Source organism: Liolophura sinensis, chromosome 1 (assembly GCF_032854445.1).
Source record: "Liolophura sinensis isolate JHLJ2023 chromosome 1, CUHK_Ljap_v2, whole genome shotgun sequence".
Taxonomy (NCBI): Eukaryota; Metazoa; Mollusca; class Polyplacophora; order Chitonida; family Chitonidae; genus Liolophura; species Liolophura sinensis.
The window spans coordinates 92,455,247-92,474,443 of record NC_088295.1 but is presented as its reverse complement, the minus strand read 5'-3'; the positions used below and the strand labels follow the sequence as shown (position 1 = coordinate 92,474,443).

Sequence of the window (19,197 nt, the reverse complement as noted above, 5' to 3'; positions counted from 1 at the left end):
GGAGTACATGTATGAGTGAGTAGTGTTTGTGACTGATGTAGAGGATGGGGGTACATATATGAGTGGGTAGTGTTTATGACTGATGTAGAGGATGGGGGTACATATATGAGTGGGTAGTGTTTGTGACTGATGTAGAGGATAGGGGTACATGTATGAGTGGGTAGTGTTTGTGACTGATGTAGAGGATGGGGACATATATGAGTGGGGTAGTGTTTGTGACTTATGTACAGGATAGGGGTACATGTATGAGTGTTTAGTGTTTGTGACTGATGTAGAGGATGGGGGTACATATATGAGTGGGTAGTGTTTGTGACTGATGTAGAGGATGGGGGTACATATATGAGTGGGTAGTGTTTGTGACTGATGTAGAGGATAGGGGTACATGTATGAGTGGGTAGTGTTTGTGACTGATGTAGAGGATGGATGTACATGTAGGAGATGGGTTTTTAGTGAGAGGAGATAAATGCTTTTAGTGTAAGGGAAGAATTGTAAAGCATAAATTGTATGTTATGCACTCTCTATGTAGGATGCGGTCGCTGTGAGTTCAAGTCCAGCTCATGCTGGCTTCCTCTCCGGCCGTAAGTGGGAAGGTCTGCCAGCAACCTGCGGATGGTCGTGGGTTTCCCCCGGGCTCCGCCCGGTTTCCACTCACCATAATGCTGGCCGCCGTCGTATAAGTGAAATATTCTTGAGTACGGCGTAAAACACCAATCAAAAAAAAAAAAAAAATCTATGTAGGAAAGGAACTTCAGCCCCATGTATAGATTATTACCTGTAAACTCTGTAGATATACAGGTGTATCTATAATGGAGTGTTAAATTTCTCCAGTTGTTTACTATGACCTTTTACCTTTCGGAAGGAGGGACTGGTTCTCTTGTAGGACCTCTAGCTGGTGGTGTGGCTGGTGGTTTGGTTCTTATTGCTGTCATCATCTTGGTCATCGTCATCGTTCTGAGGAGACGATCTAGTGGCGCAGGTGGAGCAGGTGAGTATTGCTGTCATCATCTTGGTAATCATCGTTGTGCTGAGGAGACAATGTGGTGGAGCAGGTGAGTATTGCTGTCATCATTTTGGTGTCGTTGTTGTGCTAAGGAGACGATCTAGTGGTGCAGGTGGAGCAGGTGGGTATGGCTGACATTATCTTGGTCATCGTCATCGTTCTGAGGAGACAATCTAGTGGAGCAGGTGAGTATTGCTGCCATCATCATGGTCATCGTCATCATTCTGATGAGACAATCTAGTGGAGCAGGTGAGTATTACTGTCATCATCTTGGTGATCGTTGTCGTGCTGAGGAGACAATTTGGTGGAGCAGGTGAGTATTGCTGTCATCATCTTGGTGATTATCATCGTTCTGAGGAGACAATCTAGTGGAGCAGGTGAGTATTGCTGTCATCATCTTGGTGATCGTCGTCGTGCTGAGGAGACAATCTGGTGGAGCAGGTGAGTGTTGCTGTCATCATCTTGGTGATCGTCGTCATGCTAAGGAGACAATCTGGTGGAGCAGGTGGGTATTGCTGTCATCATCTTGGTAATCATCATCGTGCTGAGGAGACAATCTGGTGGAGCAGGTGAGTATTGCTGTCATTATCTTGGTCATCATCATCGTTCTGAGGAGACAATCTGGTGGAGCAGGTGAGTATTGCTGTCATCATCTTGGTGATCGTCGTCGTGCTGAGGAGACAATCTGGTGGAGCAGGTGAGCGTTGCTGTCATCATCTTGGTGATCGTCGTCATGCTAAGGAGACAATCTGGTGGCACAGGTGGAGCAGGTGAGTATTGCTGTCATCTTGGTAATCATCGTCGTGCTGAGGAGACAATCTAGTGGAGCAGGTGAGTGTTGCTGTCATCATCTTGGTGATGTCGTCATGCTAAGGAGACAATCTGGTGGAGCAGGTGAGTATTGCTGTCATCATCTTGGTAATCATCATCGTGCTGAGGAGACAATCTGGTGGAGCAGGTGAGTATTGCTGTCATCATCTTGGTAATCATCATCGTGCTGAGGAGACAATTTGGTGGAGCAGGTGAGTATTGCTGTCATTATCTTGGTCATCATCATCGTTCTGAGGAGACAATCTGGTGGAGCAGGTGAGTATTGCTGTCATTATCTTGGTCATCATCATCGTTCTGAGGAGACAATCTGGTGGAGCAGGTGAGTATTGCTGTCATCATCTTGGTCATCATCATCGTTCTGAGGAGACAATCTGGTGGAGCAGGTGGGTATGGCTGTCATTATCTTGGTGATTGTCGTTGTGCTGAGCAGACGATCTAGTGGTGCAGGTGGAGCAGGTGAGTATTGCTGTCATCATCTTGGTGATCGTCGTCGTGCTGAGGAGACAATGTGGTGGAGCAGGTGAGTATTGCTGTCATCATTTTGGTGTCGTTGTCGTGTCGAGGAGACGATCTAGTGGAGCAGGTGGAGCAGGTGGGTATGGCAGACATTATCTTGGTGATCGTCGTCATGCTAAGGAGACAATCTAGTGGAGCAGGTGGGTATTGCTGTCATCATCTTGGTGATCATCGTCGTGCTGAGCAGACGATCTAGTGGCACAGGTGGAGCAGGTGAGTATTGCTGTCACCATCGTCAGGCTGAGGAGACGATCTAGTGTCACAGGTGGAGCAGGTGAGTATTGTTGTCATCATCTTGGTCATCGTCGTCGGGCTGAGGAGACGATCTATCGGCACAGGTGGAGCAGGTGAGTATTGCTGTCATCATCTTGGTGATCATCATCGTGCTGAGCAGACGATCTAGTGGCGCAGGTGGAGCAGGTGAGTATTGTTGTCATCATCTTGGTCATCGTCGTCGGGCTGAGGAGACGATCTAGTGGCACAGGTGGAGCAGGTGAGTATTGTGAAGCAGCATTACCTGTACAGGTAAATGTACACCTACAAAGCAGTCTCATCTGCAAACAAAACTCCATGCTGACTCCTAATATGGTTGATCATTAGTACCACATCCCAGTTGAGCATCTGCCTGGAGGTGAAGAGACCTCTGATCCATCCTAGGTTTGTAAAAATGGTACTTGTTGCCGCCTTGCTTGGCGTTCTGCACTGAGAGGTTTGAACAAGGAAACAGGACTTGATGGCATCAGTATAATGTGTGTGGAGGTGGTGTCATATCTGTTGTCTGTGTGATACTTCAGTGTTGAGAACACTTTGGCAACATGGACTTACCCTGCCACAAGAAGAAACAGTATATATACACACACACTTATTGACTCTAGTTGGTTTCATGTGCTTTCTTCCAGAATTACAATGTAAAATTCTCAGGAAATAAACCAGTAGCTTCACGTACATGTAGGACAGATGTTGAGGATCTGGCTTAGACAGTAGTTATTAAAGCCAGCTACACGCAGAAGATAGTGTAAGGCTCTGTGTTAGACAGTGGGTATTAAAGCCAGCTACACACAGAAGATAGAGTAAGGCTCTGTGTTAGACAGTGGGTATTAAAGCCAGCTACAGGCAGAAGATAGAGTAAGGCTCTGTGTTAGACAGTGGGTATTAAAGCCAGCTACACACAGAAGATAGAGTAAGGCTATGCGTTAGACAGTGGGTATTAAAGCCAACTACACGCAGAAGGTAGAGTAAGGCTATGCGTTAGACAGTGGGTATTAAAGCCAGCTCCACGCAGAAGATAGAGTAAGGCTCTGTGTTAGACAGTGGGTATTAAAGCCAGCTCCACGCAGAAGATAGTGTACTGCTCTGTGTTAGACAGTGGGTATTAAAGCCAGCTACACACAGAAGATAGAGTAAGGCTCTGTGTTAGACAGTGGGCATTAAAGCCAGCTACACGCAGAAGATAGAGTAAGGCTCTGTGTTAGACAGTGGGTATTAAAGCCAGCTACACACAAAAGATAGAGTAAGGCTCTGTGTGAGACAGTGGGTATTAAAGCCAAATACACACAGAAGATAGAGTAAGGCTCTGTGTGAGACAGTGGGTATTAAAGCCAGCTACACGCAGAAGATAGAGTAAGGCTCTGTGTGAGACAGTGGGTATTAAAGCCAACTGCACACAGAAGGTAGAGTAAGGCTATGCTTTAGACAGTGGGTATTAAAGCCAACTACACGCAGAAGATAGAGTAAGGCTCTGTGTTAGACAGTGGGTATTAAAGCCAAATACACACAGAAGATAGTGTAAGGCTCTGTGTTAGACAGTGGGTATTAAAGCCAGCTCCACGCAGAAGATAGAGTAAGGCTCTGTGTTAGACAGTGGGTATTAAAGCCAGCTACAGGCAGAAGATAGTGTAAGGCTCTGTGTTGGACAGTGGGTATTAAAGCCAGCTACACGCTGAAGATAGAGTAAGGCTCTGCGTTAGACAGTGGGTATTAAAGCCAACTACGTGCAGAAGGTAGAGTAAGGCTCTGTGTGAGACAGAGGATGTTAAAGCCAACTACGTGCAGAAGATAGAGTAAGGCTCTGTGTGAGACAGAGGATGTTAAAGCCAACTACATGCAGAAGATAGAGTAAGGCTCTGTTTGAGACAGAGGATGTTAAAGCCAACTACATGCAGAAGATAGAGTAAGGGTCTGTGTTAGACAGTGGGTATTAAAGCCAGCTACACGCAGAAGATAGTGTAAGGCTGTGTGTTAGACAGTGGGTATTAAAGCCAACTACGTGCAGAAGATAGTGTAAGGCTCTGTGTTAGACAGTGGGTATTAAAGCCAACTGCACACAGAAGGTAGAGTAAGGCTATGCGTTAGACAGTGGGTATTAAAGCCAGCTACAGGCAGAAGATAGTGTAAGGCTGTGTGAGACAGTGGGTATTAAAGCCAACTGCACACAGAAGATAGTGTAAGGCTCTGTGTTAGACAGTGGGTATTAAAGCCAGCTACAGGCAGAAGATAGTGTAAGGCTGTGTGAGACAGTGGGTATTAAAGCCAACTGCACACAGAAGGCAGTGTAAGGCTGTGCGTTAGACAGTGGGTATTAAACCCAACTGCACACAGAAGATATAGTGTAAGGCTGTGTGAGACAGTGGGTATTAAAGCCAACTGCACACAGAAGATAGTGTAAGGCTGTGTGAGACAGTGGGTATTAAAGCCAACTGCATACAGAAGGTAGAGTAAGGCTGTGTGAGACAGTGGGTATTAAAGCCATCTGCACACAGAAGATAGTGTAAGGCTCTGTGTGAGACAGTGGGTATTAAAGCCAACTGCACACAGAAGATAGTGTAAGGCTGTGTGAGACAGTGGGTATTAAAGCCAACTGCACACAGAAGGTAGAGCAAGGCTGTGCGTGAGACAGTGGGTATTAAAGCCAACTGCACACAGAAGATAGAGTAAGGCTCTGTGTGAGACAGTGGGTATTAAAGCCAACTGCACACAGAAGGTAGAGTAAGGCTATGCGTTAGACAGTGGGTATTAAAGCCAACTACATGCAGAAGATAGAGTAAGGCTGTGCGTGAGACAGTGGGTATTAAAGCCAACTGCACACAGAAGATTGTGTAAGGCTCTGTGTGAGACAGTGGGTAGCAAAGCCAACTGCAAACAGAAGGTAGAGTAAGGCTATGCGTTAGACAGTGGGTATTAAAGCCAACTACATGCAGAAGATAGAGTAAGGCTGTGTGTGAAACAGTGGGTATTAAAGCCAACTGCACACAGATGGTAGAGTAAGGCTGTGCGTTAGACAGTGGGTATTAAAGCCAACTACATGCAGAAGATAGTGTAAGGCTCTGTGTGAGACAGTGGGTATTAAAGCCAACTACGTGCAGAAGATAGTGAAAGGCTCTGCGTTAGACAGTGGGTATTAAAGCCAACTACATGCAGATGATAGTGTAAGGCTCTGTGTGAGACAGTGGGTATTAAAGCCAACTACGGGTAGAAGGTAGAGTAAGGCTCTGCGTGAGACAGAGGATGTTAAAGCCAACTACATGCAGAAGTATGAAGGTTGTCAGATATTATGCAGGGCTATGCTCTTGGTTTACTTCCTGTTGGTAGAGCTGTGCTGGGTGGATTGGCTTCAGAGACACAAAGATCACAGTATAGGTCAGACCAAGGTATCAGGCACGGTGAGTGCTACACCAGACATCCCAACAGATACGAAAACACTTTGAATTAATGAAATTTTACTTGGAATGTCTGTTTTCCCAGAAAATCATCAAACAGTGTAGGATATCGGTTTACAGAAGTTATTGTTTTATTTTCTTCCACAGGAGGGAAAGATGAAAAAACATCAGTAAAGTAAGTATTTATTCCCATTAGTGTTTATACTGCACTATCATCTCACCTGACTGGTGTTTATACTGCATTAATCTCTCACCTGACCGGTGTTTATACTGCACTATCCTCTCACCTGACCAATGTTTATACTGCACTATCCTCTCACCTGACCGATGTTTATACTGCACTATCCTGTCACCTGACCGATGTTTATACTGCACTATCCTGTCTCCTGACTGGTGTTTATACTGCACTATCCTGTCACCTGACCGATGTTTATACTGCACTATCCTGTCACCTGACCGATGTTTATACTGCACTATCCTGTCACCTGACCGATGTTTATACTGCACTATCATCTCACCTGACTGGTGTTTATACTGCATTAATCTCTCACCTGACCGGTGTTTATACTGCACTATCATCTCACCTGACTGGTGTTTATACTGCATTAATCTCTCACCTGACCGGTGTTTATACTGCACTATCCTCTCACCTGACTGATGTTTATACTGCACTATCCTGTCACCTGACCGATGTTTATACTGCACTATCCTGTCACCTGACCGATGTTTATACTGCACTGTCCTCTCACCTGACTGGTGTTTATACTGCATTAATGCCAGGATGAGTATCAACATTACAGTATGGTACAAGTTTGAAGTACTATCTGTTGTATTGGATACAAAGTCGGTAGAGGCTCAGGATGAGTTTCGGTTTTGGATTTCTATTTGTATCTTGTATGAATCTTCACTGGGTTGACGTCATTTAGAATGTATTTCAGAGCATATAATGAGTGTGGACACATTTCCTGACAGCCTTTTGCCACACGCCCACACTCAATTATCTATTCATCGTGATGATTTCCTCTGTCGACTACCCAGCCCTTGACATGATTAGGAATCACATATCACATTGTGAATTCCCACGTGTAGTTTCTTAAAACACCATTAATGGACGGATACATGGTGCTGCCATGGTGCCAGAGAATAAAAAAAATGAATTGTTTTGTAATCTTAGGTTACTGGCTGACTATGTCTATCTTTAACGTGTCAAACATTAGGCTAATATCTTTTGTAATTCTTTTTTGATTATTTCTTTTTTTTTTTCGGATATATTTGCAGATATCATCCACAGTAGGTTATTTAAACTTTACTGTCATCTAATTGTTGCTTTCTGAACAGTTCTATCTCATCCTTCCAGTGAAATCTTAATCTACTGCTGGCCTTTCTAACATTTTTTGTTGGCTCTAGCTTTTTAAGATAGTCTCACTGCTAATCCAGTAGACCATTCAAATACCCTTGAAAGGTTTTAGTGTCACCTACTCCGTAGCCAGTTGGCTTAGTGTCACCGACTCCATAGCCAGGTGGCTTAGTGTCACCTACTCCGTAGTCAGGTGGCTTAGTGTCACCTACTCCGCCGTTAGGTGGCTTAGTGTCACCTACTCCATAGCCAGGTGGCTTAGTGTCACGTACTCCTTAGTCAGGTGGCTTAGTGTCACCTACTCCGCCGTTAGGTGGCTTAGTGTCACCTACTCCATAGCCAGGTGGCTTAGTGTCACGTACTCCTTAGTCAGGTGGCTTAGTGTCACCTACTCCGTCGTCAGGTGGCTTAGTGTCACCTACTCCGTAGTCAGGTGGCTTAGTGCCACCTACTCCGTAGTCAGGTGGCTTAGTGTCACCTACGCCGTAGTCAGGTGGCTTAGTGCCACCTACTCCTTAGCCAGGTGGCTTAGTGTCACCTACTCCGTAGCCAGGTGGCTTAGTGTCACCTACTCCGTAGCCAGGTGGCTTAGTGTCACCTACTCCGTAGTCAGGTGGCTTAGTGTCACCTACTCCGTAGTCAGGTGCGTAGTGTCACCTACTCCGCCGTCAGGTGGCTTAGTGTCACCTACTCCTTAGTCAGGTGGCTTAGTGTCACCTGCTCCGCCGTCAGGTGGCTTAGTGTCACCTACTCCGTAGCCAGGTGGCTTAGTGTCACCTACTCCGTAGCCAGGTGGTTTAGTGTCACCTACTCCGTAGTCAGGTGGCTTAGTGTCACCTACTCCGTAGTCAGGTGCGTAGTGTCACCTACTCCGCCGTCAGGTGGCTTAGTGTCACCTACTCCTTAGTCAGGTGGCTTAGTGTCACCTGCTCTGCCGTCAGGTGGCTTAGTGTCACCTACTCCGTAGTCAGGTGGCTTAGTGCCACCTGCTCCATAGTCAGGTGGCTTAGTGCCACCTACTCCGTAGTCAGGTGGCTTAGTTTCACCTACTCTGTACTCAGGTGGTTTAGTGTCACCTACTCCTTAATCAGGTGGCTTAGCGTCACCTACTCCGTAACCAGGTGGCTTAGTGCCACCTACTCCGTAGTCAGGTGGCTTAGTGCCACCTACTCCATAGCCAGGTGGATAAGTGTCACCTGCTCTGTAGCCAGGTGGCTTAGGGTCACCTACTCCGTAGCCAGGTGGCTTAGGGTCACCTACTCTGTACTCAGGTGGTTTAGTGTCACCTACTCCGTAGTCAGGTGGCTTAGTGTCACCTACTCTGTACTCAGGTGGCTTAGTGTCATATTTCAAGATTACAGTTACATGTCAGATAAAAGAGGTGTATTTAATATCAAGCTCCCTTTGTAGGGCCTTTTTAAGTAAAGTTAGCCTAGGAGCCCTCTTATGTTGGTAATAAATATCAAGTAAAACGACAAAGCTCAAGATAGACAACAATTCATTGACAAAATTGAGCTTTTCTTGAATCATAAAACAATTCAGGGTGATTGCTAAATGTTGGTTTTTGAGGTCACTGAAGAAATGAAGTTTTGTTTAGCCATTGAAATACAAGATTCGTGTCAGTCAGAAAAATATTGTTGGGCTCACAACAGGATTTCGTATTGAGGTCAGTTAATGGCCCTTAAAGAGCATTGACAAAGGGGGCAGTACTAAGTAAGAGGGGTCAAAACCGTGCAGGAATGTTAAAATAAGGCCCCTGGAGACCCCCTCAAATATTGCATATATACTCATCAGGAAAATAGTACTTAAAGCTAGAATATCTGTTATAGCTACTGCTCTCAGGGGATCATCTGGTCGTCCTTTTCAACTTTCTGTGGTGATCTGGTAGGTGTTATAATAACAGACAGAAAAAAGTTAATCTTGTGAGTGAATTGTGAAATGAAAAATGATTACTGACCAACTGATCTGGCAGAAAGGAGTGTTCTTTGTAGGCACAACACTCAGAGAGAAAGGAGTGTTATCTGTAGGCACAACACTGGCAGTAAGGAGTGTTATCTGTAGGCACAACGCTGTGGCAGAAAGGAGTGTTATCTGTAGGCATAACACTGTGACAGAAAGGAGTGTTATCTGTAGGCACAATACTCGGGAGAAAGGAGTGTTATCTGTAGTCACAACACTCTGGCAGTAAGGAGTGTTATCTGTAGGCACAACACTGACAGTAAGGAATGTTATCTGTAGACATAACACTGGCAGAAAGGAGTGTTATCTGTAGGCACAGCCCCCTGGCAGAAAGGAGTGTCATCTGTAGGCACAACACTCTGGCAGAAAGGAGTGTTATCTGTAGGCACAACACTCTGAAAGTAAGGAACATTATGTGTAGGCACAACACTCGAGCAGAAAGGGCTGTTATCTGTAGGCACAACACTGTGGCAGAAAGTAGTGTTATCTGTAGGCACAATACTCGGACAGAAAGGAGTGTTATCTGTATGCACAACACTCTGGCAGAAATGAGTATTATCTGTAGGCACAACACCCTGACAGAAAGGAGTGTTATCTGTAGGCACAACACTGTGGCAGAAAGTAGTGTTATCTGTAGGCGCAATACTCCGACAGAAAGGAGTGTTATCTGTAGGCACAACACTCAGGCAGAAATGAGTGTTATCTGTAGGCACAACACTCTGACAGTAAGAAACGTTATCTGTAGGCACAACACTGTGGCAGAAAGGCGTGTTATCTGTAGACACAACACTGTGGCAGAAAGGAGTGTTAACAGTTTATATGTGAGTATTGAGTTTATAAGGTTTTATCAAGTGTATTTTGGGGGTGAAAATGTGACTTCCATATAGTCTGCAGAAAACATTTGAATCGGCAGTTGTTCCATAGAGCTATTAAACTCACTTTACGAAACAGATATTAAATGAGCAAGAAATTACTTAGTGGATTAAAAAAGAAAGTAAAAATGCTGTTGGTTATTAAAGACTATACACAATCACTAGGTACTGTTCCCATTAGTTTTCATGTGAGAACAAGGATTTTGTGAAATATCTAACTTCTAAAGAGGGAATATGTCTGACTACTGTGTAAACGTGATATAATGTGAGTTCACATCAACCATGGCTTTTGTTCAGCTTTTGTAATGTTAGTTGAGTTTGTTTTTTTGTTTGCAGTAGGTGCTGTCCTTCATACTTTTATACATGTATGTAGATGTAGAGGTATACTTTGTACTGAGATTGGTTCCTCCAGGTGGTTATATACATGTATGTAGATGTGTCCGCTGTAAGTATTTGTCTCTGTTACAACAACAGCTGTACTTTGTACTGAGATTGGTTCCTCCAGGTGGTTATATACATGTATGTAGATGTGTCCACTGTAAGTATTTGTCTCTGTTACAACAACAGCTGTACTTTGTACTGAGATTGGTTCCTCCAGGTGGTTATATACATGTATGTAGATGTGTCCACTGTAAGTATTTGTCTCTGTTACAACAACAGCTGTACTTTGTACTGAGATTGGTTCCTCCAGGTGGTTATATACATGTATGTAGATGTGTCCACTGTAAGTATTTGTCTCTGTTACAACAACAGCTGTACTTTGTACTGAGATTGGTTCCTCCAGGTGGTTATATACATGTATGTAGATGTGTCCACTGTAAGTATTTGTCTCTGTTACAACAACAGCTGTACTTTGGACTGAGATTGGTTCCTCCAGGTGGTTATATACATGTATGTAGATGTGTCCACTCTAAGTATTTGTCTCTGTTACAACAACAGCTGTACTTTGTACTGAGATTGGTTCCTCCAGGTGGTTATATACATGTATGTAGATGTGTCCACTGTAAGGATTTGTCTCTGTTACTACAACAGCTGTACTTTGTACTGAGATTGGTTCCTCCAGGTGGTTATATACAGGTATGTAGATGTGTCCGCTGTAAGGATTTATCTCTTTACAACAGCAGCTGTACTTTGGACTAAGATTGGTTCCTCCAGGTGGTTATATACATGTGTGTAGATGTGTCCACAGTAAGTATTTGTCTCTGTTACTACAACAGCTGTACTTTGGACTAAGATTGGTTCCTCCAGGTGGTTATATACATGTATGTAGATGTGTCCACTGTAAGGATTTGTCTGTGTTACTACAACATAAATTTCAATTCAGAAATGTATATGTGAAAAGGATGTTACTCATTTTGTTACCTAGGACACCTAGTAGTCTTGAGAAAGAACATTGAGAGATAGTGTTCAGAAAGCTTGTTCAACAAATATTAAAAACAATGCTGATCCAACTGAAAGCTCTTCACATGGCAAAATGGAGGTAGTGACACCTATTGATTTTGGCACGGCAAACCAATAATATTCTTTTACCCTTAAGGATTGTCTTTAAGGAAAATAGAATTTTAGAAGTGGAATTCATACCTGTGAATTACTTCAGACTGTTTGAAAAAGACTTGAGCACTGACGACCCATATATATGTATATATATATATGTATGTAGAATTTGGACAGACTTCGCACTGAGAAGTCTATGTAGCTGCAGGGATGATGTCAAAACGACCTCTAGCCAAAACACACGAGAACAAGATTTTTAGAGCACTTGTGTGTGATCGAGTGGTGTTTGCCACAAGCAGATATATTAACATGTGGTAACTGAGCTGATCGCACAGAGCTCACAATTTGAAATACTGGATTTACAGATGAACAAAACCAAACTTAGTTTAGATCTGTTTTCTGCACACCAAGATTTTTTCATCCAATGAGAAAGTTACTGATCAATACTTAGATTTCATTAGAGTACGCTTGTTTTCGAAACAAGATGAATTATAGATTAATAAAACTTGTTTCTATCATATAACTGTATATTTGTGATGTTATAGGGTTACTGTCGCATTGCTCATACCTGTCATCCTTATGCTTTTCTATGTAGTTTTTTGGCATATCTGTCGCTGACCTCCACTGTTGATGATATGGCCAAAAAAGTCAAATTGTCTCCTTGTGACACCATTAAGGCTCTGGCAATGGAAATTACTGAGTGAGATGGGCTTTGGGGCAAATTTCAAAGTTGACAAAAACACAAAAAAAGCATTAAATTTTTAAAAAATCAACTTTTTAATCTACACACTGTAAAAAACATATAGCAAACTTTTATTTTTTGATGACAGGTAATTTCGCTGGACTAAGATTAATACCTTTAAATAGTGTGGGTTTTAACACCCTTTTTCATTGTTCCTTAAATTAATGCCATTTGAGTTTTCCTCCTGAGCTCCTTAGAGCTAAGGAATATTGCTGTGTCTGTGTCCATACACCTAACAAACATCCCTTCATATCTCTTAAGTCCATTAAAAAAAAATCCAACCACTGCTACTCCTGTAGAGGAACACCCTTAACAGTATCACTGCTACTCCTGTAGAGGAACACCATTAACAGTATACCTGCTACTCCTGTAGAGGACCACCCTTAACAGTATCACTGCTACTCTTGTAGAGGAACACCTTTAACAGTATCACTGCTACTCCTGTAGAGGAACACCCTTAACAGTATCCCTGCTACTCATGTAGAGGAACACCCTTAACGGTATTCCTGCTACTCCTGTAGAGGAACACCCTTAACAGTATCACTGCTACTCCTGTAGAGGAACACCCTTAACAGTATCACTGCTACTCCTGTAGAGGAACACCCTTAACAGTATCCCTGCTGCTCCTGTAGAGGAATACCCTTAACAGTATCACTGCTACTCCTGTGGAGAAACACCCTTAACAGCATCACTGCTACTCCTGTAGAGGAACACCCTTAACAGTATCACTGCTATTCCTGTAGAGGAACACCCTTCACAGTATCCCTGCTGCTCCTGTAGAAGAATACCCTTAACAGTATCACTGCTATTCCTGTAGAGGAACACCCTTCACAGTATCACTGCTACTCCTGTAGAAGAATACCCTTAACAGTTTCATTGCTACTCCTGAAGAGAAACACCTTTAACAGTATCTCTGCTACTCCTGTAGAGGAACACCCTTCACAGTATCCCTGCTGCTCCTGTAGAAGAATACCCTTAACAGTATCACTGCTATTCCTGTAGAGGAACACCCTTCACAGTATCACTGCTACTCCTGTAGAAGAATACCCTTAACAGTTTCATTGCTACTCCTGAAGAGAAACACCTTTAACAGTATCTCTGCTACTCCTGTAGAGGAACACCCTTAACAGTATCACTGCTGCTCTTGTAAAGATATACCCTTAACAGTATCCCTGCTACTCCTGTAGAGGAACACCCTTAACAGTTTCATTGCTACTCCTGTAGGGGAACATTTTTAACAATATCACTGCTACTCGTATAGAAGAACACCCTTCACAGTACCCCTGCTACTTCTTAAAAGGAACGCCCTTTAGGGTATCCCTGTTGCTCCTGTAGCAGAGTACCCTTAACAGTTTGAGTGCTGCTCTTGTAAAGGAATACCCTTAACAGTGTCCCTGCTACTCCTATAGAGGAACACCCTGAACAGTATCACTGCTATTCCTGTAGAGGAACACCCTCAACAACATCACTGCTACTCCTGTAGAATAACACCTTTAGCATTATCCCTGCTGCTCCTGTAGAAGAATACCCTTAACAGTTTCAGTGCTACTCCTGAAGAGGAACACCTTTAACAGTATCTCTGCTACTCCTGTAGAGGAACACCCTTAAATGTATCATTACTACTCCTGTAGAGGAACACCCTTAACAGCTTCTCTGCCTCTCCTGTAGAGGAACACCCTTAACAGTATCACTGCTACTCCTGTAGAGGAACACCCTTAACAGCATCTCTGCCCCTCCGGAGATGCTTCATGGGAATGCATGTGTTATTTAATGCCATACAGGTAAACTTGGTTCTGGTTATTCCTATTGGTCTTGTGTGGAAAGTACATGTATAGTTTCTCAAAACAGAAGAAACCACAAGATACATCTACATTAGGTCAAAGGAAGGTAATTCATTCTGATGTACCATCATGTTCTGTCAAAGATACACAGTGGGGAAGTTCAGTAGCAATCATGAAAAACCCAAAGGGTATTTGAATATTGTCTCCTGTAGGGGTATTTGTAATGATATTTGAATATTGTCTCCTGTAGGGGTATTTGTAAGGGTATTTCAGTATTGTCTCCTGTAGGGGTGTTTGTAAGGGTATTTCAGTTTTGTCTCCAGTAGGGGTATTTGTAAGGGTATTTCAGTATTGTCTTCTGTAGGGGTGTTTGTAAGGGTATTTCAGTAATGTTTCCTGTAGGGGTATTTGTAAGGGTATTTCAATATTGTCTCTGTAGGGGTATTTGTAAGGGTATTTCAGTAATGTCTCCTGTAGAGGTATTTGTAAGGGTATTTCAGTATTGTCTCCTGTAGGGGTATTTGTAAGGATATTTCAGTATTGTCTCCTTTAGGGGTATTTGTAAGGGTATTTCAGTAATGTCTCCTGTAGGGGTATTTGTAAGGGTATTTCATTATGGTCTCCTGTAGTGGTATTTGTAAGGGTATTTCATTATTGTCTCCTGTAGGGGTATTTGTAAGGGTATTTCAGTAATGTCTCCTGTAGGGGTATTTGTAAGGGTATTTCAGTATTGTCTCCTGTAGGGATATTTGTATGGATATTTCAGTTTTGTCTCCTGTAGGGGTATTTGTAAGGGTATTTCAGTATTGTCTCCTGTAGAGGTATTTGGCTGTTCAGGGGCTTGACATATGATTATGCCATGAAAACTTTGCCAGTCAGCCATTTCATGTTCATGTACTCTTACACAGAGTGCTCAGTAGCTTGCTCAGTAGCTTGCTTCTGTTGGTGAAAAAGTTGTCACCTGGTGTTCGTCTGTGTACACCTATATTTATGAAGTACTAGATCGGAAATCTGTTATTCTTCTTCCCAGCGTAGCTTTAGGAAATACAGATCTGTACTCTTCAATTCATGAACCTGGAACTCTGTTGAGTAGGCTGTTCTCAATAAAGCTGTACACTACAAAAAATGTTCCTTTTAATCATACACAAATCTTGCACTTAATATTGTATAGAGTCAATTCTGTCTCGATCTCAGAGCTAGCATGCTGCTACCTACCCAGTATTGAACCATTGATTATGCTCCATGTGTATGCAGATAACTGGCTTGATTCACTGCTTAACCAACTAGGCTACAGTTGACAGCAGATAACACACACCATGTAACACGGCCACCTTCACCTGTTTTACCACAATTCCCTTTCAAGTCCCAAAATCAGTTTGATTGAAGATTACGTTTTGCATATTTATGTTTTGAGTTTGGGTTGTGGTTACCTTTTCTTGAAAGGAGAATGGATATGTTAAGATTGCAGATCAGGGTTTTTATTTGGGCCGTCAGCCTATGAGAGGATGGTTAACATGTTAAAATGTGTAACCACAATTTACTACACACACGTACACATGTATACCTAGGCATGTAGATGAACCCTATTTTTTATTTTAATGTTTCATGACCAGTTATTAGTTCATCAGGCCGTTTGTCTGTCTTTCTGTCTGGTCATTTCCCAGTAAACACTCTACCAGTTTATCTTTAACTCTTGAACTTAAGTTCACTATTAGTTCAAGAAAATTAGAATGGAATCATAAAACTCACAGGTTACATTGGATATCTGAGACACTTGTGGTAAGTGTAAATATCTGGTGTAACAAATTGATTTCTGTCGGTCTGTGTGTCATTTTGAGTCAGGGGTTACGTTTTCTGTTATTTGCTAATCCATATATCTTACAAAAATAATCAGAGGAGAATCATGAAAGCGACAGGTTACATTGAGTACATGAGACACTCATAGGTTTAGCCACAGGGGTGTCTCAGTGTCTATTGTGACAAAATTAACATAGGAGATATAGAGATAACAGGAGAAAATTGACAATGAGATGGCTTGATTTCAAATTCTGGCTAAATCTATGCATACACTTGTGCTTGGTGCATATCCTTGCATGGATCAAACATGTAAAATTTCCAATTACCCTCTAAATATACTCGACTATACAAGTCAAGTATGATACAAGTCATGTATTATACAAGTCACACATGGTATAAGGCACGTATGATGCAAGTCAAGTATGGTACAAGTCATGTATTATACAAGTCACACATGGTACAAGGCACGTATGATGCAAGTCAAGTATGATACAAGTCATGTATTATACAAGTCACACATGGTACAAGACACGTATGATGCAAGTCAAGTATGATACAAGTCATGTATTATACAAGTCACACATGGTATAAGGCACGTATGATGCAAGTCAAGTATGGTACAAGTCATGTATTATACAAGTCACACATGGTACAAGGCACGTATGATGCAAGTCAAGTATGATACAAGTCGTATTATACAAGTCACACATGGTACAAGGCACGTATGATGCAAGTCAAGTATGAAACAAGTCATGTATTATACAAGTCACACATGGTACAAGGCACGTATGATGCAAGTCAAGTATGATACAAGTCATGTATTATACAAGTCACATGGTACAAGGCACGTATGATGCAAGTCAAGTATGATACAAGTCATGTATTATACAAGTCACACATGGTACAAGGCACGTATGATACAAGTCAAGTATGATACAAGTCATGTATTATACAAGTCGCACATGGTACAAGGCACGTATGATGCAAGTCACACATGGTACAGGACACCTATGATACAAGTCACACATGGTACAAGTCACATATGGTACAAGTCACGTATGATACAAGTCATATAGGGTACAAGTCATGTATGATATAACTCATATGGTACAATTCACCTATGATACAAGTTACATATGGTAAGTATCACAGGGCACAAGTTATGTATGATACAAGTCACATATGGTACAAGTCACACATGGTACAAGTCACATATGGTACAAGTCATGTATGATACAAGTCACATGGTGTGAATCACATGATACAAGTCATGTGTGATACAAGTCACATGTCATGTATGATACAAGTCACGCATGGTACAAGTCATGTATGATACAAGTCACACACAGGTATAAGTCACATATGATTACGAAAGGCAGGATTGGTGACATTAGTCCTCATAACCTTTTATTGTATTAACTCATCCTGTGTTGACAGTTACTGTTCATGTTTACAGTGTGATGGAAGTGTGTGACAGGAACTGTTTTTGTTGACAGTGTGACATGTTTTTGTTGACAGTGTGACATATTTTTGTTGACAGTGTGACATGTTTTTGTTGACAGTGAGCAGTTAGTTGGTGGCTCTGAGAAGAGTGCTTTTTCCGATCCGCGCTGGAGGCAGGCAGATGCTGAAGTGGCTGAAAATGACTGTAAGCGAATAGTGTGTTCACTTTGCCAGAATATTAGTTCGGTGATTTTTGTCATTGCTTTGTTATCTTGACATGATGTTTTTTTATTATCTTATACATATACCTCAATACAATTTTTTGAAACAGTAGGCCACAGAAATAAGTTATTGTCTCTGACAGATACTTATACATTAGTGAAACTTTCAAGCCTGATAATTCCATACTTGTGACTTTTCTATCTCCATCAAGACTCTACAGAACTAAATAAATGAATGCCAGGAGAGATAAATACTACATGTGTGAGTTTGTGCCTGGTGTCTTTTCAGTGTATGGAGGATCGCCCTTCCCTACAAAGTTGCCACCTCAAGACAAGAGGCCCCCTAAGCCAGGTAATATCTTCCCTCGTCCCCACCTAAATAATCTCCTAAATCATGGAGGCCAAAGGTCAGAAGAAGAGTGGAAAATGTGGCAAACTTTTTTACATACAAGAATACTTATGTTTCAGTTTTATCATTGATTTGAGTAACGGTAAAATATTGCAGACTTGAATTTCTGCTTTCCAGACTGAAATGTCGAAAGTAAGAAATTTTGACAAGGGTCAAAACAGTTCCTGTGACAGTTTGATTTGTTTTTGCTATAGAAATATAACCATCCATGTTTAATGAGCAACTTCTGATTAATTGTCCCTTTCACTTTATAATTGACTTTACAGGGTATACATGTACTTGTTGAAACCTTCACACTTGCCTCATGTCATGTTATCATAACAAAGGGTACATGAAGCAGACTGGAGGTTCACACACATACACACACCAGTCTCTTACTTGTGCTGTGGTTCTTTTCAGTGAGGACGTTTGAACATAATTCCATAGGTGAACCATCTCACAGGTAAGTTTACTACAGCATTATGACCTGCATGTGTTGGAGAAGGGATCAGTATTAATCCTGCTTCACTCTGAAGAGGGTTTTAGTCCTGTGTAAAATGTTGTCTGAACTCTGATGATCAACACCATGCAAGAGATTGCACAACACAAACCAGGGTACAAAGCAAGACAACAGAACAGAAAGCAGGGTATCAACCAAGACAACACAACAGAAAGCAGGATTCAAACAAAGACAACATAACAGAAAGCAGGATACAAACAAAGACAACACAATAGAAAGCAGGATACAAACCAAGACAACGCAACACAAAGTGAGGTACAAACCAAGACGTCACACCAGAAAGCAGGAAACAAACCAAGACCGAACAACATAAAGTGGGGTACAAACCAAGACAACACAACAGAAACCAGGATATAAACCAAGACAACACAACAGAAAGCAGGGTTCAAATAAAGAGAACACAACAGAAAGTGGGGTACAAACCAAGACAACACGACAGAAACCGGGATACAAACCAAAACAACACAACAGAAAGTGGGATACAAACCAAGACAACACAACAGAAAGTGGGGTATAAACCAAAACAACACAACAGAAACCAGGATACAAACCAAGACAACACAATAGAAAGCAGGATACAAACCATTACAACACAACAGAAAGCAGCATACTGACCAAGA

At 42.2% G+C, this 19,197-nt stretch overlaps 1 protein-coding gene across 2 annotated transcripts in view; it reads left to right on the top strand.

The window, feature by feature from the left end:
* Nucleotides 1–735: 735 nt before the first annotated feature.
* Nucleotides 736–19,197, top strand: part of LOC135481897 (uncharacterized) — a 49,113-nt gene continuing 30,651 nt past the window's right edge. For both annotated transcript variants that reach the window (XR_010446192.1, XM_064761664.1), the window contains exons 1-5: nt 736–985; nt 6,151–6,178; nt 17,568–17,653; nt 17,959–18,021; nt 18,478–18,520. Coding sequence is in view for 1 of the 2 variants with exons in the window: in XM_064761664.1 (XP_064617734.1) it covers nt 838–985; nt 6,151–6,178; nt 17,568–17,653; nt 17,959–18,021; nt 18,478–18,520 (368 nt within the window). In the remaining variant the exon portion in view is untranslated. The remainder of the gene's footprint in view (nt 986–6,150; nt 6,179–17,567; nt 17,654–17,958; nt 18,022–18,477; nt 18,521–19,197) is intronic.